The 27,477-nt window shown below is 35.7% G+C and overlaps 2 protein-coding genes across 2 annotated transcripts; both read right to left on the bottom strand.

Annotated features, from left to right (window-relative positions):
* Window positions 1-4,559: 4,559 nt before the first annotated feature.
* Window positions 4,560-12,139, bottom strand: LOC110103385 (polypyrimidine tract-binding protein homolog 2-like). The gene is made up of 3 exons (XM_028700640.1): window positions 12,097-12,139; window positions 5,395-5,507; window positions 4,560-5,122 (listed from the first exon to the last, which is right to left on the bottom strand). The coding sequence occupies exons 1-3, from the start codon at window positions 12,137-12,139 to the stop codon at window positions 4,820-4,822; spliced, it is 459 nt and encodes a 152-aa protein (XP_028556473.1). The 3' UTR covers window positions 4,560-4,819.
* A 958-nt stretch (window positions 12,140-13,097) lies between these two features.
* On the bottom strand, window positions 13,098-23,498 carry LOC110103392 (polypyrimidine tract-binding protein homolog 2-like). The gene is made up of 7 exons (XM_028700639.1): window positions 23,268-23,498; window positions 22,965-23,174; window positions 14,395-14,457; window positions 14,239-14,312; window positions 14,071-14,166; window positions 13,657-13,714; window positions 13,098-13,511 (listed from the first exon to the last, which is right to left on the bottom strand). Exons 1-7 carry the CDS (start codon window positions 23,451-23,453, stop codon window positions 13,098-13,100), a joined length of 1,101 nt encoding a protein of 366 aa, XP_028556472.1. The 5' UTR covers window positions 23,454-23,498.
* Window positions 23,499-27,477: the final 3,979 nt, after the last annotated feature.

Below are 27,477 nucleotides of genomic sequence, written 5' to 3'. Positions count from 1 at the left end.
GATCTATTCACAGAATCGTCCTACAAAGTTCTGATCGTATGGTACGAAATACCATCATACAGTACGATCTACAGAGAAAGAAAACTCTAAATTTTTCATTTAAAAACATTCTCCCCCTGTGTGTGTGCATGGTTGCTCAAACTTTTATGCATTTTGTGGCCAGACTCAAGAAAATAAAAAAAAAAATAAAATCAACAAAATACATTGCAGACTCATACTCCTAATCTACCCATTCTTGAGTCTTCCTGTCGTCCTAAGTAGATTTTGATCTTCCTGAAATGTTAGTACTCACGGACAATAGCAAATAAAATAATATTTAATGAATAGACGATTCAAACGACATTATTTGTCATCATCAAAATCTCAAACTCGGAGTCATGGGTTGCAACAATAATTAATTTGTATAAATCCACATAATGCTATATTAGTAGCCAACAAATTCTACAACTAAAAAGAGTTTCATAATTTTTTTTAATTGTATCAAATTAACAAGGATTGTTCAAGATACTATTTTGAAGCTTTCATTAAACTATAACATTATTTTTATATTTTAAAAATATTTTCTAATTTGTTAAAATAATGCACTTTAAATTTAGCTGTGGAATTTCTTAAAGAAAAAAATTTTTAATGCCCAAAATGCTCGTATCTATAACATACAAAAAGTTAAGTAGTGAAAGTTTAGCTAATATGACGTCATCCTTTTTTTTACTCAAAAAATTTAAAATTTAATTAGAAAGTTTCCAAAACTTTCACATTATAAAAAACTAAGACAGATAGAATGTAACTACCTCAATTTTGACAACCTTATGAACTGAATTAATATAAAAAAATGCGCTGAGGTTGCCTGAAACTAGTTTTTTGTCTCTAGAATCTCTCCCCAGCTCTCTCTCTCTCTCTCAGACACAACTCAAATGGGTAAAAGTTTTGTTCAAAATTTTGTTAAAGTGGAATTTGATATTTTATAAAAATTTGACCTAGGGCCATGAAACTCCAAATAGTGATGTCATAGCACATACTTAGATCATTTTAAAATGACTAAAACTAGGAGATTAACATTGTAGAACCCCCCCCCCCCCCCCCCCCACCCCCCCCCCCCCCCCCCCCCCACCCAAAAAAAAATCCCAAATCCTATGTTGCAGCAATACTAAGAGATAAATTTTAGATTTTAATTTCATGTACACAAAGCCTTTGGAATGCACTTTAGAGTAGAATAAAAACAAATTAAATGCATATAAACATTCTCATACGTGTGCATAATGAAAATACAGAAATTCCATTATATCAAACTTATCAGGCTAGGTCAAAATGGGTGTAACAATGTTAAAGAAGATATTATATTCATCCCTCCTGAGAAAAATATCATCCTTGATATTTCAATACTCGTATAAAAAATAGATCAGTTTATAATTATTTCATCTCATATTTCTGCTCTAACATAGCACACCTTTTAGTCTCGTGCTTACTTTATACTTTGACCATTAGAATCTATTTATTTCTTTGTTTCCTACATCACAAGCCAAAATCCTTTTCTAATTCTTCTTTGTAACTCAAATTTGGTTGTACTTCAACATCTTTTATAGATATTGGATTCTTAAAGTCAGATACCCATTTCAATAATGATGGCATGTGAACTATATCACTACAGGGAAATTGCTAATTATTGGTCACTTTTTTTGGTGGTTATCATAAATTTTTTGGTGATTTTCTCGTGGTTTATTTATCATCGGTATAAACCGTGTAGGAAACAAATTGCGGTAGTCAATTTTTTGTAGCTTTTTGGCGGCAAACACAGCCGGTGATTTCCGGTGGTCATAGCGCCGACAATCGCTGATTTATTACTAATGGCGCACCGTCCATCAACACTGGTTTTACCGGTGGTCAACTTCCGGTGGCTTTTCGGCAGTTTCGATTGTCGAAAAAAAAAACACTTATCACCGGCAGTTGTAAAGGCACCGAAAAAATAGAAAACCGGCAGCCTACCCGGGGGTTATTTTATCGCCAGCATTTCTGAAGGTTTATTTTAAACACCACTGGGTAAACTGCAGATTAATACTGGCGGTCAGATAGCCGGTTAAATCGCTGGTAATTCTGGCAGTTATTTGACCGTCAGATTAACCGCTAGAATAGCTGCTGGTATTCATTGATTTTCCTGTAGTGTATGGTGAATATCAAACATATTCTCTGGCAATTGTAACTTGTAAGCAAACTTTTCAATTCTTTCAATTATTTTAAATGGTTCAATATAACTTAGACTCAGCTTCCCTTCCTTTCCAAATCTGTTGATACCTTTTATTGGCCTGATCTTCATGTACACAAAATATCCAACGAAAATTCTATAACTTGGTGTTTATTGTCATAATATGATTTCTGTCTATCTTGTACGACCATTATCTATCTCTCATTATATAGATATTTTTAGTAAAATCATCAACAAAGGCTGGCTTAATCAAACTTCTTTCTCCTACCTCTATCCAAGATAGTGGGGTTTCAAAATTTCTACCTTAGTGTTGTAAGGGGTTATACTTATACTTGACTAAAAACTATTATTATAGTCAAATTCAATTAGAGGAATGTGGTCCCTGAGCTTCAACTAAAATCTAGAACACAAAATTTAAAAAGATTCTTTAATACTTGAATAGTCCTCTTAGACTCTCTATCAGTCTACGAATGAAAAGATGTATTAAAGTACAATTTATACCTAAACTTTATTGAATACCTTTCCATCACTTGGAGGTAAACAACATCTTTCTAGGTACTCCCTCCTTCTTCATCGATGACATCTTAAGGATTGAGGATTTTATCCATAATGTTGACCCGCTTTGCTAGCACCTTTTGTCAACACATGTGCTAGAATTCCATCGCTAAAAGAGCTAAGAGATAGCGAGAAGCATAGAACTATAGGTTCCACCAACCTCTTGGTCGCTGGGACCTCCTAAACAATATCGTCTCATCTTGCACCTTGGTAGTCTCCACATCAATTTTGACCCTCATTGCTGACATGTCTCCTATTATAGGCTCAGTAACATGAGCACTCATAGTTGCAAGAGGAACCCTTATGGTTAATAATGAATGATCAACAACAAAGAAGCCCTCGCCAAAAAACTTAAAGAAAATAAAAAAGGTTTGTTGTGGAGGATTGTTATCTCACTATATGTACTTCATTAATGAAAATTTATCGAACCGCCAAGTAGATGATCAAATAAATTGCTCAAGAAGAGGTGTATTATACATTCACTGATAGAGGGAGACACTCATCCACCAGACAAAATCCATTCCAATAACTGCAAGTAATTCTTCTTACCTTCTACTAGGGTAGCAATTAACTCGACTCAAGCCAAGGTTGATGCGACCTCAATAGAAGCTATCTCCTAAATAGCTAGTTCCTATGTTGGTCACCCATGAGGGATTCATCTCACTTTATCCAATGTCAGGGGGGCATTACATAACTCGAGAAGCACCTCTTCAATAACAATAAGTTCTATGGGTGAGGAGATTCTACTTGGCAATGTTGTGGTCTCCTTCATTCTACCCAACTCAACCTTCACCTTCTTTACTAGGGAGGGATGATAAACTTAGTATACCCATAAACTTATTGGGAACCCACCTCAACTTCCTTCTCCTTACTGCTCAAAGGGTCAGGATGCTACTTATCCATCTCAACCTTGGAATGGTGAATCACTATCCTCCTCACCAACTTTACTATCTACATCACTAACTTAGTGAGATCCATTTCCTCTTACTCATAACGCATGAATATTCAATCAAGTGTTCAAAGGTGCAAGGGTATTAAGTACTATATCAGTTCTTATATGGAAATGATATAATAGGTGTCACATCACTATCATCATGAGTGATCAGTGTGGCAACCAAGACTACAATAAAAATTGGGCAAGAACTTTAATTCACTCATCCTTTTGATCATTTTCCTTCCAAAGGGACAAGTGAATCAAGGAACTAAATATATACTTATACATGCCTACTCATGCATTTAATAAGTATTTAACATGTCACAACGGGAGAACTCAAACCCCGCACACTTCGACAATGAAGATTCACCCAAGGGAAACCATTCTCAACTTGCAAAGCAGTTATATTAAAGTCACCTCTCAAGTAAGCACAATCGGTTCATACAAATCACTCATATTATGAGAAACACACTCCCAAAGAAACTCACCATCAGCTCAAATAAAAAAAAAATCTATTAAATATAAATTAAAATTGAAGATGAAAGATATTTACATTTAAATTCAAAAGTAATAATTATTAATATTTAAATATATAATATAAATTAATAATACTTTATATTTAACATTAAAATTATAAAACATATTATTTATGCATAAATTTTATTTATTTTTTAGACCCAAAATTATATTATTTTATAATTATTACAAAATTATCTTATTATTCAAATATATTTAATATTTATTACATCATCCGTTTTTATTCTATCTCGATTTTTACAACCTTGATTTGCTTCATATAAGAAAAACAATGTTTTTAGAGTTTTTTATTCTCAATCAAGAGAAAACAAAGTATCACGCATCACAACCATGTGGTGACCAACGAGCAGATTTCTATAGATTCAATCAGAAAAGTAGCAGATGTGCAAGAAAGTGGTATTAAATGTTCTGTCCAAAACAAAATCAGACCTTCATTTCATAATACCGGCTTATAACCCACTCAAATGGCACCCAATGAATTATATGGGAATATAGCAAAAAGGTCATATTGAACGCAAAATTAAAAAAAAAAAAAAAAAAAAAAAAAAAAAAAAAAAAAACATGATATGATGCTCCATCAACCGCTTAGATGCTTTTCAATGAAAATAAGGCTGCTGAGGTGGCATGGGAGGACCAGGCAGCTGAACCATCCCACTTGGAACTGCTGGAGGCATCTTTACAGGCTGATGCATGTAAATCTGGCCATGAGGATGAGAAAGTGGACGTACTATTGGCCCAGCTGCTCCACTGCTCCAACTCATAGCAGGCTGAAGCGTTGGTGGATATGGAATACTCATGTATCCCAGTCTTGGAATAGGCTGAGGTCCAAGGATCGAAGGTTGGCTGTCTGAAATGGCAGTGTTCCTTCCACTGTAATCCCTCCCACGATCATTGTTTATCTGGGCGCAATAAACTAGTTAGAACATCAACGATAATCGAAAACGTGTAGCTAAAAATATGAAGTGCCACCGTATGATGATAAAAGATCGTAATGATTGTATGGCACTTTACTAATGTGTTTCTTAAAAGCATGCACAAGATTTTTCAAATATGGGACCTAATCCTTAAGTTTTATGATGGACGCAATTCTAATTGACTAGTCTTTTAACTTGAACAGTTAGGCAGCTATGTAACCAGATTGCTTAATAATGCAAGTTCAATTTCATTTTACCTTCACATTAAGATCAGTATGCCGTGAATATGTCAGGTGAAGCTTGCAGAATCCTTTGTCATAAATACAATGTCCTTCCAGGACTTCCTTCGCAATTACAGCAGTTTGGACATCTGCATAGAAAGCAAGAAAGCATCACTCGTTTGGGAATTCATTGCCCATTACAGCAGTTTCAAAGTAAGCCACAGGCAAAACACCGAAAATTAATAAATAAACAAGCAATGTACATAGGGAACAAATTATTCATAAAACATTGTTTGTCATGTGCAAAATCAACACAGCTAATGACTTGAGCATTGCAAGGTCAAAAGAGTTTAGACTAAATAACCGAGCTACTAAATACTATTTGTTTTTTTTTTTTTGTAGGACTCAAACCTCGGACTTGGAAATAAATCTTGACACTGCTACGCACCTAGTAGCAACATAAAAAACAAAATAGAAATCAAAATCAACTCCAAAAAGAATATTTTAAATAACAAAGCAACTTGAGATGTTATTGATTTAATCTTCAGCTATACTAGAAAAAAATATAGAAGGTGCAGGTGGAACTTTAATTAAAAAGAAAGCATATCTAATGATTAGATAGGCCTCGAAAGAAAAAACATCAGTTTCAGCCTTGCCATCAAAATGGCTAAATTCCCAAATTGCCTAGTTCTCATTTGAAAATGCAAAGACATCATAGAGCTTCACAAGCCCAGTGAATTTGATAAGAAAAGACAAGTATATAATCAGCTTATCTTAACAGGATGAACAGCAAGGACCAACAACTCACTATACCTTTTTTGGACAAGTTTGCCACTGTTGTGTGAACCTCATGTAAGCATCTCAACTAAGAAGACAAATTCCTCATCACGTCTGATAAACAGTGCATAAATGACATTGAAACGCTGTCAATATCTTTTCTATTTTCTAGAATGTCCGATATCTTAAACCAATTGACAAAAGCACAGTCGAGGCAAACAATATTGAAAATTATGAATGGTCCAAAGGGATCCAGCGCGTGCCAACGGCAAACATTTTTAAAAATAGGTTTTCTTGCCTATCTTAGTGGGGAAACCTTTTGAAGAGATTTCAATATGTTCGACGGTCACTCAGCAATAAAGTGAAGAAAAGATGAGACAAAACTGAAAAAAAATTTTAAACTGTCACTACCATATCTATTAAAATAATAATGATTAGTCTACAAACTGTGGGCTCCGAAAATTCCATTTTGATGCGATCCGGGCCTTTCCGCACATCCGTCTATTTTTCTTTTAAGTGTTTGTGACAACGGAATAGAGTTTTAACGAGATTAGGTTCCGGGTGAATTTTTTGAAGGCATATTAGGTTTTATAGATAAGACATTACCCAGAGATTTTGCCCTCATTTTTGTGAGGACATTTTGATCTGAGTTTTGGTTTCCAATAGGTGCAAGCCCCTATAGTTAATTACCCCTCCCGATAACAAGAGAGAACTTTTGATTAAGGCTAGTTATTAAAGCGGCACATTGGTTATGAACCTATCGTATAATAGCAACAGTTTTAGGATTTTGAATTTTGGAATTTAGAGTTTATCACCATAAACTTAAAACTGGTGGTGAGGGGAATAAAGACGAGCCAGATCAAAATCCCATGATTCCGTCATCCCGGGCTGTCATGATCTCTGGTCTACTTAGTCATAGGAGATAGTCGACCCAACCTGACAGAAGGTACCTTATCAGCATGCATGATTGTTTCGTCCAAGAATACCTTATAGACCTGGGTTGATGTTTGTCTAAGGGGATAAATATGAATCCACCTTAGCTGACAGTGCGCTTTGTGCCTATTGAATATACCCTATGATTCATACTCAAGGGTTTGAAGCCTTTAAGGAACATACGGGCTTTGGCCGTGATCGTAATATAATTGTGCCATTTTGGGGCAAAACCACCCGATCAGAGGGCACGTACCACGTCCCTGCTGTCACGAGACTATTTGAGGATGATTTGTAGTGATACAACCGACATGCATTCGCTCTTTGTGAGCTGAGATTAATTTCAAATTTATCACCCCCGACAAATGGTTGCGGGAGGTGAATGATTTTTAGTTTCGAATTTTTAAGTGAAAGATTTCATTTCAGTAATTTAGACTTTTGTTGGATTTGAGATTTGACCCCTTCGGTTGATATTTACTTTCAAAACGGCCATCATCGGGGTGACATTAAAGTCACTTGCATTTTTGTAGGAATTTGGGAGGCATTTTATAATTCAAGTCGTGTCAACTTTAGTCCTTTCGAGGAGGAGACTTGAATATTAGACTCACACAGCATTCTCGAATCGTTGGATTTGAGACTCAGATGTGACGATTGGAGCACATGCGAGTTATATTTATTTTGAAAATAGAATATTACATTAGTAAGCATTTGACCCTGCGCAGCATTCTAGGACATTGCTGTTTAGAAATTTATTGCATTTGTCGGAGCACATATGCAGGGTGGTAGCATTTCAGTTTAGGGGATCATATTTAGTATATAAGGGGCATTTTAAAATATTTAAATATGATCCATTTATGCAAGTAATTTTTCTTTTAGAAAAATGCCCAAGCCTTTCGTCCGCTTGTACACATGTTGCGGATCCTGTGGCATTAAAATATTTTTAATAAATTTGTAATGTTTCTTGGAGTGAAACATTTTGTTAAATCAAGGTTGAGTCCTAACTTTAGTACATTTGTACACAATCAAATGAATCATGACCTCATTATATATATAAATTTCCTGAACCAACAAGTGATCTTCAAGCCCCTGATCATCGTGGCATACCTCCTAACATAATGATGGGTAATTATCACATAAGAGTGCTAAAAAGAAGCTACATAAGGCTTTTATTAAGATGCTAATAGCATAGGAGTGATCTAGTGTATTTGTGTCAAAAGAGACATCTCATAGCATTGACATAACTCTTCGAATATACCTCACCAAAATTATTGACTGAAGAACATCATGTAGATCTAATGGACAATAGAATGACTCTTGTGCATCAAAACTCATCATTGCAAAGAGACTTGTTATTATAAAAGGTTGATCACATAGAAAGAGAATGCCGCTAAGATTCTTAGTTTGAATGAAGTTTTCTCAAAATTCTTAAATAACAAACTCTAAACATACATTGCTAAGATGAGAGGAGATGCATGATAAATGTTTTCAAGCAAAGACTATAGTGGCATGATTTTGATTTGGCTAAAACATGCGTCAAATCAATATGCTTTGATTTCATGTAATCTCAAAATTGTAAATTGCCAAAATCTCCTCGAATAATCAATTAAAGTCAAAATCAAATGTTAATTTCCTTGAATTTTTAAAACAAGGTTGTGTCACTTGCTATTAACACAATTTACATTGTCTGATTTAGATTGATTCAATATTATTCTCTGGTTTGATTGTCACAAACATTTATCTTATATGTCACCAGTAGGTGCACTATCATTTGTTTAATGGTTTAGGTAAATGAAAACCCTTTACCTCCCTCTCATTTTATATGTTCCAATTAATTAGAAATTCCTGCTTGACTTAATGGTGTAGACCCCTTTCTTCTTTTTTTTTATTGGAATGATTATTTATTAATCATATAATTTTAAATCATTTAGAATGATTAAATTTGTTTCAAATTAAGATGTTGGGGGTCATTGGTCAGTTTTCATTTCGACGACCCTGTCATACCCCAATTTGGCCTACCACTCCTAACAATCAATCTGGAGTATAATAGATAAGAAAAAATCTAAACCGACTCCTTACTAATACCCATTCCAAGCCACAACTTTTCGGAATAAAGAAGAAAGGGGTCTAAGACGACTCCTTACCACCAATAGTTGCACTATCATTTGTTAAATGGTTTAGGTAAACAAAAACACTTTACCTCCGTCTCATTTTATATGTTCCAATTAATTAGAAATTCTTGCTCGACTTGATGGTGTAGACCCCTTCTTTTTTATTGGAATTATTATTTATTAATCATATAATTTTAAATCATTTAGAATGATTAAATTTGTTCAAATTAAGATGTTGGATGTCATTGGTCAGTTTTCATTTCGGCAACCTCTCTGTCACACCCCAGTTTGGCCTACCACTCCTAACTGTCAATTTGGAGTATAACAGATAAAAGAAAATCTAAATCGACTCCTTACTAATACCCATTCTAAGCTACTACTTTTCGGAATAAAGTGAGTAAAACGAAATCTATTTAGACTCTCCTAACATGTCAACCTATCAACTCCAAACTTAATAATGGGAAGCATGTAATGTACTTTACTGATCATCAAATATAATTAAAACAAATATAGAGCTCTACTAAAACCTTTAAAATTTACTTACATACAAAAAGTTTATATTGCTATCCTTCATATCTCCTTTAAGATCTCTTTATATACCAAAATATATTTACACCAAAAGGAGCGATCACCTCCTCTTAATGCCCTGCAGGCTCTTTTCCCTTACCTGCAGTACAACCACTGCCAATGAGCTATGACCTAGTAAAATACACAAGCAATGTACAAGAATTAATAATAACATTTTATCATTAAGAAATGCATAACATTAGTGACTAAATATAACATGGTTAGAGCACCTTACATAAGGATCACAAGAAAACATAGCAGTACTTTCCATCTTGCTAATTGTTCAACACCCTTTTTAACAAGTCATATGATGGCTACAAGCTTTTGCAACAATTCAGGTTCTCAATTTAAGGTTGGGTCTAGCTTCCCAACTTTTAGAATTGAAGTTGTTCTCTCAATTCAGGGTTGAGTCCAAATTCTCAACTTCTAGACTTGAGAGTATAGGCTTACCTCGTCAGGTCTCTCGACTTTACTTGTGCGGCTTATCCCCCAACATATGGCTTAAATCACTTTATATTCTCTTTCATTTTCAGGTACATTCCATAATCATAGAAACAATTTAATCAACTACATGCATAATCCATATATGAACCAATTGTAATTAATTGAAATACATGCTATCATGTGAAAAACAAAAAAATGATATCATAAACATGATAAATATCAATTTACAATTTTATAAAATTGTTACTATTTCTTATGCATCGTTGGGTATCTCTCCTCGCTAGGAATTGATTCTCCTAGAGTTGGATTTCTCTTCCTCTTGTACACCACCTCTACCACATTTCTCCTAATTCAACTCAATTTTTTTTTTTTTTCCTTCAAAATTTCCTCTCTACTTCTTTCCCTTTATTTCTCTTTTCCTTCCTAGTTTCAACCAACAACCACTGATTTATGCAGCCTGATTTCAGCAACTAGACATTAAAAAATATCTTATGACTTCCAAAAACTAGTATTAGAAAACCTTATCTTAGAAAATACTGATGTAAGTAACCCAGAACAGCTCTCACCTGATTTTTGAAATTTTCTGCAGCAGCCCTTACATGATTTCCTCCTTAAATCTGAATTCAATTCCAATTCTAATAGCTACAGCACCCACATACGGCAGACCCACCTCCGTCTCCTTGCTTGCAGGATACTTCATTCGAACTTCCAGCTAGTGGAAAATGAAATGAGTAAATGCAAAGGCTTTTAGTTATTTGATTAATTAATATGCTACACATTCCACTATCTTTCCACTAAGCTTTACTCTCAGCCACATGATTCAAACACATGACTCCACCATACATTATAATATACATATTCTAAATTCCACTAAGTTCTTGCTCTATTGCTAACCGTTAGATGAATTAAGGGAAAGATCAACCAATGCATGCTAGCCTAAGTGGAATTAGGGAAATAAAATTTGAAATGCATTAATCGTGCATAAACCTAATACTTAGATTTCCATTAACTGTTATAATCCTAAACAGTTAATTACTAACAGTTAAATACATTAGGTATACAATTAATTAAATTAGACAATTAGATTCATACTTTACGTATACTTCTACATGTCAAAAATGCTCGGATTTAAAAGTAGAATTTAATGGAAATAAATAAATATTAAGAGGAAGTTTATACTTACATTTATTTCAAATACTTGGGTATTATACTCTCGGCATCCCCTCCCCGGCGTCAAGAGGTAAGGAGGGCATTTGCCCTTTTAGGTTCTCTTGGTCGAAGCGAATCAACGGCCAAGGGCTTCGAGACGTTGTCAGGTTTCAAAATTGGCCTTCGGAAGCTTTGATTGATGATGATCGGTTGCAAATGATTGTCGACGATTGCCTTCCAAAAATTTGGCTGAGTCCCGAATTTTTGAAAAAAAATTCGGCAACTTTCCGGCATCCCCTCCCTGGCGACGGGAGGTAAGGAGGGCATTTGCCCTTTTGGCTCGACTCGACCGGAATAAATCAACGCCAAGGAGATTAGGAGAGCGAATCGATCCCATTAGTAGTCTTCAAGTCTTAAAATTGTGTGGAACCCGTTAATTTAATAATTTAATTTAATTTTAAAAGGTAATTTTTGTCCCCTTGAAAATTTGGCAGCCTTCAGGCGTCCCCTCCCCGACGCCGAGAGGTAAAAAGGGCATTTGCCCTTTATGCTCGACTAGACAGGAGCGAATCAATGGCGAGGAGATTGAGAGCGTCCATTAGTGTCTACGCTCCCTCGACTGGATTAGCTCGATGGCCAAGGGATTCGAGTGACCGAATCAACACTGGGGCATTCTTCAAATCTTCTTGTTGCAAAAGCTATTATTTTTTTCATTTAAATTTAATTTTAAAAATATTTTTATTTCCCCGAAAAATCCAGCAACCTCCCGGCGCCCCCTCCCCGGTGCCGGGAGGTAAGAAGGGCATTTGCCCATTTAGGTCGACTCGACCGGAGCGAATCAAAGGCGAGGAGATTCAGAGGATCGAGTCCATTAGTGTCTGCGCTCCCTCGGCCAGATTAGCTTGACAGCCAAGGGCTTCAAGGGACCAAATCACCCCGGAACTTCCTTCAAATCTTTTTGTTGTGGTACCTGTTATTTTTTTTCATTTAAATTTAATTTTAAAAAATATTTTTTATTTCCTTGAAAAATCTAGCAACCTTCCAGCACCCCTCCTCGGCATTGGGAGGTAAGGAGGATATTTGCCTTTTTGGCTCGACTCGGCCGAAGCGAATCAACGGCAAGGAGATTGGGTATTCAAGTCTTCAATCCCTCAGTCGGATAAGCTCGACGATCGAGGGCTTCAGGGGACCAAATCAAACCCCAGGACTTATATATATATATATATATATATGAACATAATAGAAAGGAATAAGATTGCCTATCCTGATTACTAAACTTCTTATGAAGATGTTGTGCAAGAGCCATAGCACCTATCCCCGCGTTTCGAAACGAACGCATTAGATGAAACAGTCAGATCTAACATGCCGTGGATCCAACGATCAGGATCAAACCTGCGGGATTGATCCCGACCAGAACGATTCATCGGTCAAGATCGATCGCGCAGTCTGAGCGGACCGGCTGGTTCTAGCCGGACAAAGATCTGGTTAAACCGCGGTTTCGAGTGCCTGAACTGGATTATAATACAATAAGATCATGACCGTTCAATCCAAATATAATGGATCGAACAGTCACGGGCTCGTCTTCAACCTTCAGCCACCCGAAACCCTAGAAACATCTTTTTTATTTTTGTTTTCACAAAATACTCAACCAAGCAGTTTAAAACTTTGAACAAAGTTTTATTAGAGTCTAAGGAGTAGTGGGGAGGTGTTTTTAAACCATTTGATGCACTATTTAGAATCCTGAATAAGAACCTAGATAAATACCTATGGTTTAGATTTTACCGCAATATAATCAACGGATTTGGATGATTTAAGCACGGTTGAATATTTGGATTGTCCCCGTGTTGTTCTCCAGAAGACTCTGATTTCAGATGAAGCTTCTAGCGCGAGCTCCAACAAATGGGACGATCCAAGCTTCGGTTTAGCCTTGATCTTGCCGTTAGCAGCAACCAAACATCGGGAGGGGATCAGGAGAGTAGAAAGAGAGTTGTAGGATTTCAAAACGAAAAGCCCGTAGCTCTCGAGAGTGTATGGAATGAGAGATCGCTTCGAATCAATGAGTCCCTCCCCTATCACCCTATTCAGCGTTTGCAGCCAAAACGGATGGCTGGGATTGATCAGAGATTTTTCTGGGATGCTTGACACCTGGACTGGACGGTTAGAATGCAGCTGGAAGGACTGTACAAGAGGTGAGTGGGCATGGGTGTAAATTTTTTTATCCTTTTTAAAACAAATAATATATATATATATATATATATATATATATATATATGAATAAAAAACATTTAAATAAACAATAAATCACTAATTCACCATGACTCACCTGCCCAGTTACATCAATAGCTGAAGGAGCCACAGGTAGGTTGAGATTAGTGTAGTCCCTACATAAAGACATGAAAAATGATCCAAAACGTTATGAAAATTCTGGATGAATATTCCAAAAATGAAGTTGTGGCAAATCAGAGATTGCATGTTTTAATAGCAAAATTTGTAGAGAAATAAAATCATCAGAAAAATAAACTCAAACGATATGATAGAGCTCTAAAATAATTGAATTACATAGCTTGAGGACATTCTGAAGCTTCTATCAAATTTCAAACTCTTAGCTTCTTATAAAGCATTAGAGAAAGAAGCTCATAAAAACAAGATAAATTATTATAAATTACAACACAGTTCAAGGCCCTGAAATATTGCTTCAGCAAAACAATGAAGTAGACATACTAAAAGAATTGCTTACCTACTCCTGCAACTTTGAAATTTCACGTTTAAATCTGTATGTGCTGAAAAGGTTATACGAAGCGTACAAACACCAACATGCTCCGGCAGGAGGTATCTAGTTGTGCAGGCAAAGGGATCATCATTTACCATTCAATGCATAAATTAAAACATGGAAATCAGATAATACCTTGGGATGCTCCTCCCATCCAGGGAACTTCTAGCAGTAGATGCAATTTCTGAATCCGAAAACTGGACTAATGCCTAAAGAAAAGGGCGTGCATATCTCATGAGGGCAAAGTTGAGAATCCAATGCTGTAAAAGTACAAATAAGTGCAGTTATTACCTGAAAACCAGCTGTTTTCTCGAATGTGGCAATCTTATGAACAAACCCGAAGGTAGAAAAAACCTGAAATTAGATAAAATAGCAGCCAAGTAAAATGAGCCAAAATTATAATTCCCTCATCTGTGTCAAGTGTATATCGGATTCAAACCACGTCAAAAATAACAAAATGAGAAGTGAAAAGGAAAACGAAAGAGGTACTCACTCATCTATTGACATTAAATCCATGTAAGCAATGTAAAGTATTGCTTGGCTTGAAGCAGCATATAATATAAGTAAATAAGATAATAGTTGTAAAGCATAAAGTATCAAGTAAATGCAGGACATGCTCAAGTAAGAAGATGGAAGTTTGAAGAGGCTTCACAGGCATACTATCTCAAAATGCACACATGGTGTAGGCAAACAAGAAAGAAAGAGCCAAAATTGGAGAACACTAGGACTAGTAGAACAAAACTCAATTCAAACTAGAATGATGACATCCAAACAAACACCAAGACAACGAAGCCAAACAACCAAAACAAAATTAAAATTAAAAAACACTATCTTCAGAACAACCGGCAAGCGGTTTCCTCACATGCAACGAAAAGTAGGCAAAGTAAAATAAGAGCTTAAGGGCTTGCAAATCAAGTGTGCACCACAGCTACAAGATCCAACGTCCAACAAAACCCCTTCGGCAAATGTCACCAAATCAGCCAACAAACACCTTCTAATAGTTCAAGAAGAAAGAAACAAGTGGAGTGAAACCTGCAAAGAGAAGAAGAGGTTAGAAGCCCAAGACGAAATAGAGAAGAGGAAGAGAGAAATGGAATAAGTTCTCAAGCTTTTCCAAAGAAGAAACCCTCATGTTTTTGTAGAGAATTTGCTCAAAAATCAACAACCTTTTATGCTTCAAAACATCTCCAATTTATAAGTGAGAAAGGGGCAGCCAAACAACCATTCCACCTCCAACCGAATCAATCAGGTAAGGGGAAATAAAAGGCCATAAATTATTCCAGAACAGCACCCGAAAAGGCCACACAGAAAACCGGGAAAAGCAGCCACAGGACAAGCAGCCAAGGGAGGAAGCGAAGGGGCAGCATAGGGGATCGGAACCAGCAACCAGGGAGACCAGAACAGGCCACGGGAAGGAGAACCAGTTGGGGAAAAACCGAAGAGACACAGAGAAAGGAAAAGGCGAAATTCCACTCTATATAATGAGCTAACAAGTGGAATAACTTTTCGTAATAATGAGCTAAACATCAGCTCAAGCATTTATGAGCTAGAGCAAGCAGCTCCCAAAATAACCATAGCCCAAAACCGAGCAGCCCAACTCAACCCGAGAAGCACTCAGTAGCCCAAAGACCAAATAAACCAAGTAGCTAGCACACCCAAGGTTTGCCAAGCCTAAGCACTACCTACTCATGATCATTGGTAGAATAAAAAAAATTAAAAAAAAAAAACTATAGTATTTGAATTACAATAAAAAAATGAAAATAAACTGAAATTTGTATGCATCAACACAGGAGTCAAACAATATAGAAGTTGGAAAACATAAAGGAGGTCACTGTAAACTAGGTCAACTGACAACAATATGAAGTCAAAACAACCCCTATATCCACGTAAATGAGAATTCATGCAGGGACCCTGATGCGATCAAAAAAAATATAGGGAGCCTATATCTCTTGATCACAAAAGACACGACGGACTTCTACCGACGAAAATGACTAAGGACGAGAAGTAGGAAAGACCAAACTCTCACATTTCAATTTAAACTAAACAAAAGAAAACTTACACCAATACAAACGACTCTTGCAAACAAAATGACGACACCCTAAAGTTGCCGCAATTAGAGAAGAGGGATACAGGTGGAGTGGCACTTGCGGAGAGACGAAAGAGGTTAGAAGCCCGAGAAGAAAGGTTGGAAAGAGCCCGCAGGATTTCCGAAGGGGATGAGAAAGAAGGGTGGAAAGAGCCCGCAGGATTTCCAAAGCTAACCCGCAGGTTAAAACTTCCAAAAATAACTTATCATTCAACTTTTTTTCAAACATTACAAATCCCCCATATATATAGGTATGAAAGGGAATATGAAAAGACACAAACATTAATTCTAACACAAGAACCTAAACATCACAACATTAAAACACCTAAAAAACATCCCAAGCCAAGAAACCGAAGTGGCAGCTGTGGGAACCGAAGCAGCAACCGCACGGAACCAAGGAGGCCGCACGAAAAAAGAGCCCAGGCACAGGAAACCAGCAGCCGGCAGGAATCCAAGGGGGCAAATGCAATGAAACCATGGAGGAAACCAAGGAGTCATGCATGCGAATACAAAACACATAACTTGGGATTCCAAAAGCCCTTTTTGGAACTCAAGAGACAACTTTAAGACATTAAAAACTAAAATAAAAGTGCATTAAAATAAAGGATAAATATGAGCTAAAACTTAGCTAATAATGAGCTAAATTTTAGTTCCATTTAATGAACTAAAATCCACCTCATAAATGAGCTAAAATTCCAGCTCAATTTTGATTGAGCCACTAGACTCAAGGGAAGCCAAAATTTGATTTATTTTGGACTCGTGTTGACCCCCCCCCATTGTCTACATCAGACCCTAGAGCTTAATCATAGCCACCCCTTCAAAGAAGATGATGGCTCCTTTCCTTTTCCAAAACATTTAAAAAATTTATTTAATGTTTTAACGGCTTTAAGCCTACAAAAGTTAACCAATGCCCTTCTCAAACCCCAAGGATTTATAGATGAAAAGATCTACAGATCACAAACTCTTAATAGCCTTCAAATACCATGAAATTTAACAGCCTGCAAAATAATTCTTTTACCATGAAAAAAATGAAGCTAATCTGATGCAGAACTCCCCCCTCTATCTGATGTCATCATGCAGGCTTTTATGGCTTTCATGCATTCCACAAGCACTTATAACTTTCAAACAAGATGCCAGCTTTGATTTCCTCTATTTTGTGTATTTCCATGGGTCGTACATATGCCACGTGGGTTGTTGTCTTCAATTCCCTCATTTCTGTGTTCATGTGTCACACCCTAGTTGGCCCAAATCCCTAATGGTCAACCTGGAGTATAACAGAGAAGGAAAAAATCTAAATAGGCTCCTTCTTACTGACACCCATTCTAAGCCACTTCTGTCAGAATCAGATGAGTAAAAAAGAAATCTATTTAGACTCTCCTAACATATCAAGTTCTATATTTAACAATAGGAAGCACGTAATGCAAGTAAATACAAAACTCTACTGAAACTTTCAAAATTTACATACATACCCAAAAGCCTGTACAACCATCATTCAAATCTCTTTTTAGATCTAACTATACACCCAAAACATATGTACACTCAAAAAGAACAGTTACTCCTTTAATGCCCTACGGGCTCCTTCCCTTTCCCTGCAGTACAATCACTGCTAATACGCTATAGCTCAACGAAATACACAAACAATGTATAAGAAATAATAATAACATTGTTTAACAATTAAGAATTTCATAACATTAATAATAACATAGGTAGAATATATTGAAATTCCATACTGATAGTAAGAAATGCATAGCATTATTTTGAATCTTCCTGTCAGTTCAACATCTTTAAACAAGTCATATAATTGCTAGAAACTATTACACCCTTTCATCTTTCCAATTCAAGGTTGGGTCCAACTTCCCAACTTTTAGAATTGATGTCGCTCTCTCATTCAAGGTTGGGTCCATATTCCCAACATCTAGAATTGAGAGTGTAAACTTATCTCGTCGGGTCTTTCGTCTTTACTTGTGCAGGTCTATCCCCCATATATGACTTATTTCACTTTCTCAATAGCAATCATTTTTAACCAACATGACATATGCTATTATAAATATTACTCTAGAAATAAACATATGCATACATGTATACATGTTCATACAAGAATAAATTGAAGTAAAAATAAAATAAATGTTATCATAACCATCATAATCATAATAGATACGAATTGAAATTAGATTGCAATTAGATAAAACATTTACTAATTCCTATAGCATGGTTTGGGTATCTCACCTCGTCTTCCAGAACAGTTGGGTAAACTAATTAACCTAAAGTATTCTGATACTTTCTCCTTTTGTATATCACTTCAATTACGCTCTTCTTCATTCAATCCAACCTCCTTCCTATGCTCTCTTCCCTAATTTCTACAATCAGCTGTAAATTTTCAGCACCTCCATAAGCTGTCTTCAGCATTCCAGCGAACAGAGATACATATGAGTGAGAGAAATGAAGGAAAACTGCACCATTCAGCTGTTTTCCAGTTATTACAGCAAACTACAGCCATCCCATATCAATCACAGCAGTCATTTAGCTATTTTCCTTCCCTAATTTCTGAATTCAGCCATATAGCAGCAGCAATTCAGTTATTTCCTAAATGATTTCATCATTTACAGCACACTACAATAATTACAATAGCATACAACATTTTATTTCAACAATTACACAACATACAGCATATAGCATTTACACACTCTGTTATCTTACCAAATTCAAGCAACACATTGCAGAATTCAGCTCCACATAGAAGCCCGCCTACTTCAACTCTCAGCTAATTCACAGCCAGCACAGCAGCGGCCTCTCATGCGTGAATGGGAAGGGGAGAAATTAACAAAAGGGCTAAAGATTTAATGCTTCAGGAATTGCCTTAATACAATATTATGCACTAAGGCTCCACTAACAGCCTTCTATCATTTCCCGGCGACATGATTTTCCACCTTTTTAATCAGTCAAATGCATGCAAAGTTAAGTGTTGTGGGTACAATAAGAATAAAATAATGAAATAGAAATGCTGAAATAGAATAGTCCATATCTTTTTGCTTTAGTCATGGATGTTCTCACTAGACATTTGCAAGAGGATGTACCTTGGTGTATGCTTTTTGTTGTTGATATTCTTCTTGTTGATAAGACTAGAGAGGGAGTTGAGGTAAACTTGAATTATGGAGGTCAACCTTAGAGTCTAAAAGTTTTCGCTTGAGTAGATCTAAAATTGAATATATGGAGTGTAATTTTAGTAGTAAAAGACCTAGTGAGGGAATTGTGACTTTGGGCGATCAAGTCATTAATAAGAGTACATGTTTTAGATATCTTGGATCTATTGTTTAGAGTGATGTTGAAATTGATGGGGATATTATCAGCAGAATTCAAGCTAGATGGTTGAAGTGGAGGAATGCATCGGGCTTATTGTGCAATAGAAAAGTCCCCCTCAAACTTAAGGGAAAATTCTATAAGATGGTGGTGCGGCCTGCAATGCTTTATGGTGCCGAATGTTGGCCATTAAAAGAGAAGCATAATACTAAGTAAAGTGTTGCAGAGATGAGGATGCTTAGGTGGATGAGTGGCTTGACCCTTAGAGATAGGATACGAAATGAGCATATACATGAAATGGTTGGAGTAGCTTCAGTGGAAGATAAGATTAGAGAGAGCCACCTTAGAAGGTTTGGTCACATTAAACGGAGGCCATGACCTGGTTAGGAAAGTTGAGATATTAGATTTGACTTATGTTAAGAAAGGTAGAGGTAGACCTAAAAAGACTTGATTAAAAAATATTAGAAATGATATTTCTTTATTAGATTTCAATGAGAATTTGACTTTTAACCGAACACAATGGAGAAAAAGGATTCATGTAGCCGACCCCATGTAGTGGGACAAAGGCTTGATGTTGTTGTTGTTGTATATAATAGGATGAAAATTATTTAAATTAAGAGTTTGTGATCCACAAAACTGTATGTGATTTGCGATTTTTTCAATCTCGTTATAGATCTATATCAAAGTTTAAAATTGCGCAATTGGGTATTGAGGTGTTTTCCATTCGTGAGGCGAGGCGTAAGCCTCAAGGCGTTCTGAGGCGTAAGCCTCAAAATCCAATAATTGCGTGAAGGAAAAATAAAGTTTAAAAATTATTTTTTATATAATATTAAAGTAATATGTTAAAGAATGACATATTAGCTTTTCATTGAACTATGAAGTAACAAATTGACATAGATATGAAAAAAATTGCACATGAAGTGGCAAATGATAAGTTGCGTGAAATATAATTGAAATCCAAGAACAAACAACATAAAATATAAGAATTGCATAAAAGTATCATATAACATCAACTTTAACTTCAAATTCCTTCTCTCTTCTTTACTCATTCGCAATTAATTCTTAAAGAAAGTTAAAATAGTTGTTAACAACTCAGAAATCATCTGCACGGTCATCAGTGAGGGGTTTTTTATTGGAGTCATTATCATAACAAATTGGTCTCTTCTCTGCCTCATCCTATGGAGTCCAAGCCTCACAATCTGCTTCTCCATCATTTATTTTAGTCATCTTCGTCTTTCATAAATATTTGTCATCAATTTAATGATGAGAATAATACCTAAATTGTTTAGATGAGGTGGTGGTAGTGTGCGGCTTTCCAGTGATCCCTGATAGTGGCTATGACAATGGTGGCTGTAGAGAAGGCGGTAGGCTAGAGGATGAGGCAGTCGAGAGGAAGTTGTTGTGGCTCGACGATGCATTAAGGCATGATTTGTTTGGAGCTTTAGTTAGGATTTAGGTAAGTATTAACAAAAAATATATATAAGGTAAGGCGTATCGTCTCACGCTAGTGAGGCGAGGCGCTTCTCAAAGGCGGGCCTCAACCAAGTTGAGGTGCAAGCCTCATAAAAAGGTTCGAGGTGCAAGCCTTGAGGCGTTTTTCAGTGGAATTGCGCAAAGGCGGACCTCAAGGCGAGCCTCATATTGCACAATTTTAAACAATGATCTATATTAATACGCCCTACACCCTAACGGTAACATTATAGAAACTATATATATTATTATTTAAGAGTACTTGAAACTTTATTAAACTAACATCTTAACCATCAAATAATATACTTTAAAACCTCTTAATCTCAACCATTGCTTTTAGGCACTTCATCTCTTAACACTAATATTGCTTCTAACTTTGGGGCAATTCTTTTGTTTGGCTCAAAATCGCATTACCCTTTTTCAATGCGAAAGAACTTCTCTGTGTAAAGTCTTCGTACTACAAAGCCCCAATTTTCCGCAACTATCCTCCCATTGGTTCAAATGCCACCATCCCAATCACACCTGCTTTGCCCTGTATTCAAGCCCATCCAATTGGCATCCTTTGATTGAAACCATGGTATTGACAATTTCTCATTACTAGGGTTGCATCGCAAATAGCTTTCTTAGATTTCTTACGAGACTCTTTATAGCTTTTCCAATTATCAGAATTTTTACATCTAAGCCAATTTTTATAACAAATTTTCTTATTTTTTTATCTCTTCTTGTACATTTGGATTCCACCACGAACTATTTTTACTATTAGAAGTTTTTTCCTTTGAAACTCCAAGCACATCTTTTGCAATATTCTTAATATCACAAGCCACTTTTTCCCACATAATATACTTTGCTTAGAATTTTAGCATATATACATTTCTTTAATTTTTGGCATTTAATTTTTTATATAATGAGTTTGTCCACCCTCAAAAATAAGGTTGGATCTGCCCCTGAATAGACACCACAAAAACACTTTGCAATGAATATTCCTAGGTATGTTTTCTATTCCCATGAATATTCTGAAAGAATACTAGTTCCCAATACCTCTTTGCCAGTACTTGCCATGGTGGCACAGCATAGATGATATTTCAATATTTGCACACAATCTAGAAGTTTAACAATTACAAGTTCTGAGTTGGAAACGTATGAATATGAATTGATCCCCTACAACTTATATTGAATTAAAACAACATATGGTACTGATTATATGACAAAACATAAGTTTCTTGTGATAAATTTAATACACCAAGTAACAGGCTATAAACTAATAGTAGGCAACACGCTTTAAGAATAATATTTTAGTAGTCAACTGAACATTGTGCGTGGTGATTGGCATGACAAAGGAACTAACCGATAAGCTGGCATGTTTTAGTGATTTGAAAGATCACTTCCAAGTACGATGATTCTACTTCATAATCTCGGATTGGTTGGTTGGTTTAATATCATTAGCACTTTATACATCAGACAGGAGCACTGATATTGATGGCACTTCGATTGTGTTGATTACACTAAGCAACTGATCAAACTTTTATGCATTTTAAGTCTGCCAAATAGAAAACCGCAAGTATCATAAGGAAAAAATCTACTTACAGATAAATAATATGAATTAAATCATAAAACTAACTCTGAATAAATAAGTTGTCCAGAATAATATAAAAAGCTAAATTCCTGGGAAAAAAACGGCCTTTAGACTTAAGAGCTAAGGGAAATAGATAGAGAGGAGAAGCAAGCACACATCCTAAATCTTCAAGATAGAGGAAGAGGGTGAGAGAGAGAAGTTTAAGAAATGGCGTTAAGCAAGGGAGAGGAGACAAACACATGCGCATTCTCCCGATGCAGTAGGCCGCCAATGAAGATGTTTCCCTGACATGGGCCTGCTAATCCATTTAAATTCATGTCAAAAAGATAGTATCTAATTTTTAAAGCCAATTATATTACAGAATAGAATTACGGCAACAAAAAATTACAACGTTACAATATACATATGCCTCTATATAAAGAAAATTCATCATACCACGTGTAGAACGTCAATGTTGACATAATGAGCCTGCACACCCTCAATTGTTACTAGCAAAACGTTGCTTGCAACATCTCCTGTAGACTTGTTATTGACGATTTCTTGCCTGTTCGAATATTGAAGGTAGACAGTTTTCCCTCGTACCTGTGCAGGTTCTGCTGATGAACTATAATACGAGATCATTGCAATTGCTTGATTTAAGTCTTTCTGCAGGAAGAAAGTACGGACACCATGAAGATGAAAACTAGGCCATTAAGTCAGGACAAGATGTGTAAGGAATCACAATGAGTTGGAACTCACAAACTCAATGAAAGCCTGATTGTGATTTGCTCCAACATTGCATTTTGTATTAACAACTTTACCAAAAGGTTTTCCAAATTCAACGAGTTCCTCTTCCGTACACTCCCATGGTAGATTTCTCAGATGAATCACTTTAGATGGTGGTTGAGTGTAGCGAAATTGGGGTTGGCTAGCTGTAGATGTCATTGATTCCGAAAATGCTGCATGTAACAAATATACCAAAACTGAATTCAGGAACTATCATAACATGCAACTGATAGATTTTAGTTGTATGAAATCAACTAAATGGGCATTTTGGAAGTAAATAATCATTAAAGTAGAGAAATTTAATGTGGATGTACACTGTAAAGAATAATTGGGAGATTCAAGGAAACATTCAACACTGCTTTAGCATTTAATGTGAAGATTTGATAAGAAATAATATCTGGGAATTAATGTGCTTTATATATATATATCCCATCATTCAAGACATGAGGAATTTATAGAACAAATAAGCTTTATTCTTTGTTGCACCAAATATGTGCGATAAAAACCTAGCAACTGAAAAAAGGAAACATGTAAATTACACAAGCTTAGGATTCTATAACAATTGCCATCTGAATCATTTTGGTTTAAGAATTAAAAAAATAGATTGTGAAGTACCCCAATCAAGATAATATAAATATGTAAAGTCCATACAAATTACATAAAGGTAAGCATAATATAAAATTATTGACCTCCATATACATGTTGCATCAATGCAATCGAGTGCAACAAACACAATGAATGACTGGCGTAACATTGTGCGTAATGAGTTCAAAATGCCTCGGCCGCGGTCAAGATTACTCAACATTATCCGTTTGCAAAATGCACTACACTAACACATTCAAAACGTCGAATAATCAAGAAACACTTTGGGGTGCTCAATCAAGCGATGAAAAATATGATAGTTTATGGACATGACGCTACGCAAAATCGCCAAACGTAGTCCAATCACGAAATAGTACAACAAAATTACCCAAAGACCTCTCGCGATTAACTCAAGAGAATATAATACGAAAGTGATGGACTACAGCTGCAACATTGCGCGAAGTCACCTGAATGTCCTCTAATTGTGAATTAGACTTCGCCGTTGCATCCAAAACATCAACATTACCTAGAAAGAACACCCACATTGCATAGGTTGTCACATGAGAAAAAAGAAAAAATTTGCACGCGTGCAATGCAATGGCATGCAATGATGCAAATCAAGATAATAAACGATGAATTGCTCGAGGGGTTGATTCACATCTTTATGTTCTTTTTATTCATTGATTTTAAATTATAAATTATTTTTTTTAAATCAATTAATATATCTAATTTTAAATTTAAAAAATCCTACAGTGCAGCCACCCTATGTGTCCCACAGATAAGGTACAAATAATTAAAAAGGAAAACAAAGTGAACCCCACTCTCATTTCCTTCTCAATTATCACACAAACCCAAGCCCCTCAAAAAAGGAAAAAAGTCATAAAAAAAGAAAAAAATTACAATTTTGCCCTTGTAATTTGTGTTGCCTTATCATGTCCTTATCGCTCACCTCGCATGCAAGGTATAATTTCGAAAGTCTTGAAACTAAAAACTCGTGTGTGTTGTTCCAATATGGCTGAGAAATTTGCGAACTAAATACTCATGCATCTTGTTACAATATGGAAGAAATATTTACAAAAATTAAGTGCGTATGCGGGTTGTTCCAACGCGATAGAAAAATTTACAAAATAAGTACTTATTCGTGTTGTTCCAATGTCGTAAGAAAAGATATATTCTAGCACTTGCAGATGATGAAGACCCCATGCATTTTTTAAGCGCGTTAAAGAAGAAGAGTTAGTAAAATTCTATTTGAATGCCATTTAAACAATGAACATTTAAAATTGATCAGCACGATTAAAATGCAGTAAATAAAAATTTAAATGCACGCTAAGGACAAAATGACAACACACCAATATGGAACATTCATGGCTTTTAACAAATAATTTTGAATACAAACATCAAACTTGAAATGAACACAATAGCTCGCCTATGGACAAGAACATGATATTCTAACTCTAGCTGAACAATCAAATTCTACAAACTATGCTAAATGAGAACTTGAACAAGATAAGATAAATTAAACATCTCTTCTATTTAAAATAAAAGAAATTTAATTCACAAACAATACCATCATATTTACAACATACACGTGCATGTTAATAGAGGGCGACTTTTAAAATTTAAAAAAAAAATGAAATTTTGCACGCCTTTCAATGATAAACACTCATGCATCATAACTAAATATAAATATTTTTAATTTAGCATGCATAAAAATGTAACTTTCAAGTTTAAGCCTGTTGCCTCCAAAAGCGCACAACAATATCGCAAAATGTGCTGCCACAAAAAGTTAGTCATTGCTTTGAGAAGCTCACACCACTGCCTCAAAAAGCACGCCATCACATCAAGAAACACGTTGATGACTCGAGAAGCATGCCACCACCTAGAGAAATGAGTTATTACCTCAAAAAGCATGCCATAACACCGAGAAGTGCACACCCATATGTTATATTGTGGTTTAGATAATTAGGTTTAGGATTTAATTCTTTAACAAAATTACAGGGCATGAAGCAGCTATCTGAGGAACTCACCCAAGGAGAGGGTGTTACTCACCCATATGCATTAAGAAACTCGCCCTATACTAGGCGACCACTAGGTTCCTCACTAAGCAAGAAGATCACCATTAATCTCAATCAAACTCTCTTACTCCCTAAGCACACTAAACTTACCTATGAGAAAATGACAACCTCAAATAACCCTTTTATTCACTCAGATTCAGGAACTCATCATCCCCACCGACACCTCGACTCGCCTTCCTCCAAAGGGCAACACAGAGTCTTCTATGTTACTAGTCGGCTTCATAAGACGACTAAATGACTACGTGTTCGACTTTTCTCAAGACTCGCCGTACACCTACTAGGCCCCTCTAAAGCTCGCCCAACAACAAGCAACTCACCAGACTGTTAACTTCGCCCTTCTGTAGCCAATCAAAAGGTGCTAGATATCCTAGATTAACATATAATATTGTATGGGTATTTGTCATGTTGTCATGTTCTAGTTTTTCTACGTGTAGTCTTTCATGTAGCCCTCAAAACTCTATAAATAAAGACACGAGGAATCATTGAAAAAACTTTCTCAAAAAAACTTTTTTGGGTTCTTTTGATCTTTTCAGACCCTGAGGTCACTCTTGTATTCTTGACTGAAATAGTGAAGATATTGCTAGCCTATTCTCCCTACTCAATATTCTCTTATCTCCATTCTCATTGATAGGTTCTCAAGCTCACAAGATTGAACTACTAATATCGGGTATCATCACAACAACAACAATATCAAGCCTTTATCCCACTATGTGGAGTCGGCGACATGAATCCTTTTTCTCCATAGTGTCATGTTAAGAGTCAAATTCTCATTTAAATCTAATAAAGAAATATCATTTCTAAAACTTTCTAACCAAGTCTTAATAGGACTATCTCTACCTTTCTTAGCATAAGTCAAATATAATACATTTATTTTCCTAACTGGGTCATCAAAAGACCATTGTTTTATGTGACCAAACCATCTATGGTGACTCTCTCTAATCTTATCTTTCACTAGAGCTACTCCAATCTTTTCACATATATGCTCATTTCATATCATATCTCTAAAAGTAAAGCCACTCATCCACCTGAGCATCTCATCACTGCAACACTTAATTTAATATATGCTTCTCTTTTAATGGTCAACATTCTGCACTATAAACCATTGCAGCTCTCAGGTATCACCGTATCACCGTATCACCAACAAGACAAATTTAAATTCAACAGTATAAAAGTGTATTAATATTAAGATTCTCAAATTTGTCATCAAATACACTCACATCATGCAAGTTTTAGTTTTGTTGATTTGGATAATTTAGATGTATTGGCTTTCATTGCCTTATATATATAAGGACCAAAATGGTCCCCAACTTTTTGTGAGGGATCAAAATAGTCCCCACTTCTTTTGAGGGATCAATTTTGGTTCCTTAACTCCTTAAAAGGGGACTTTTTTGGTCCTAATATCAAATTTTAGGGTTAATGATGTTAAATCAAGAGGTATTTTGAAATTTTTTTTAATTAAACTATTTATTAAATATAATTTTTAAAAAATATAATTTCATTAAAAAAGTTCATAAATACAATCTAGT

Source organism: Dendrobium catenatum, unplaced genomic scaffold (assembly GCF_001605985.2).
Source record: "Dendrobium catenatum unplaced genomic scaffold, ASM160598v2 fragScaff_scaffold_1565, whole genome shotgun sequence".
Taxonomy (NCBI): domain Eukaryota; kingdom Viridiplantae; phylum Streptophyta; class Magnoliopsida; order Asparagales; family Orchidaceae; genus Dendrobium; species Dendrobium catenatum.
This window is presented reverse-complemented; position numbering and strand designations above follow the sequence as displayed.

Excerpts from the sequence above, each read along its gene's own strand:
- LOC110103385 (XM_028700640.1), bottom strand. The coding sequence starts at position 12,139 with ATGCCCTTCTTACCTCCCGGCACCGGGGAGGGGGCGCCGGGAG. Across the intron at positions 5,508-12,096 it reads CGGGGAGGGGGCGCCGGGAG|ATGTCCAAACTGCTGTAATT; the intron begins GTTGCTGGATTT and ends CTTTCTATGCAG. Across the intron at positions 5,123-5,394 it reads ATACTGATCTTAATGTGAAG|ATAAACAATGATCGTGGGAG; the intron begins GTAAAATGAAAT and ends TATTGCGCCCAG.
- LOC110103392 (XM_028700639.1), bottom strand. The coding sequence starts at position 23,453 with ATGACATCTACAGCTAGCCAACCCCAATTTCGCTACACTCAACCACCA. Across the intron at positions 23,175-23,267 it reads ATCAGGCTTTCATTGAGTTT|AAAGACTTAAATCAAGCAAT; the intron begins GTGAGTTCCAAC and ends TTCTTCCTGCAG. Across the intron at positions 14,313-14,394 it reads AGAAAACAGCTGGTTTTCAG|GCATTAGTCCAGTTTTCGGA; the intron begins GTAATAACTGCA and ends CCTTTTCTTTAG.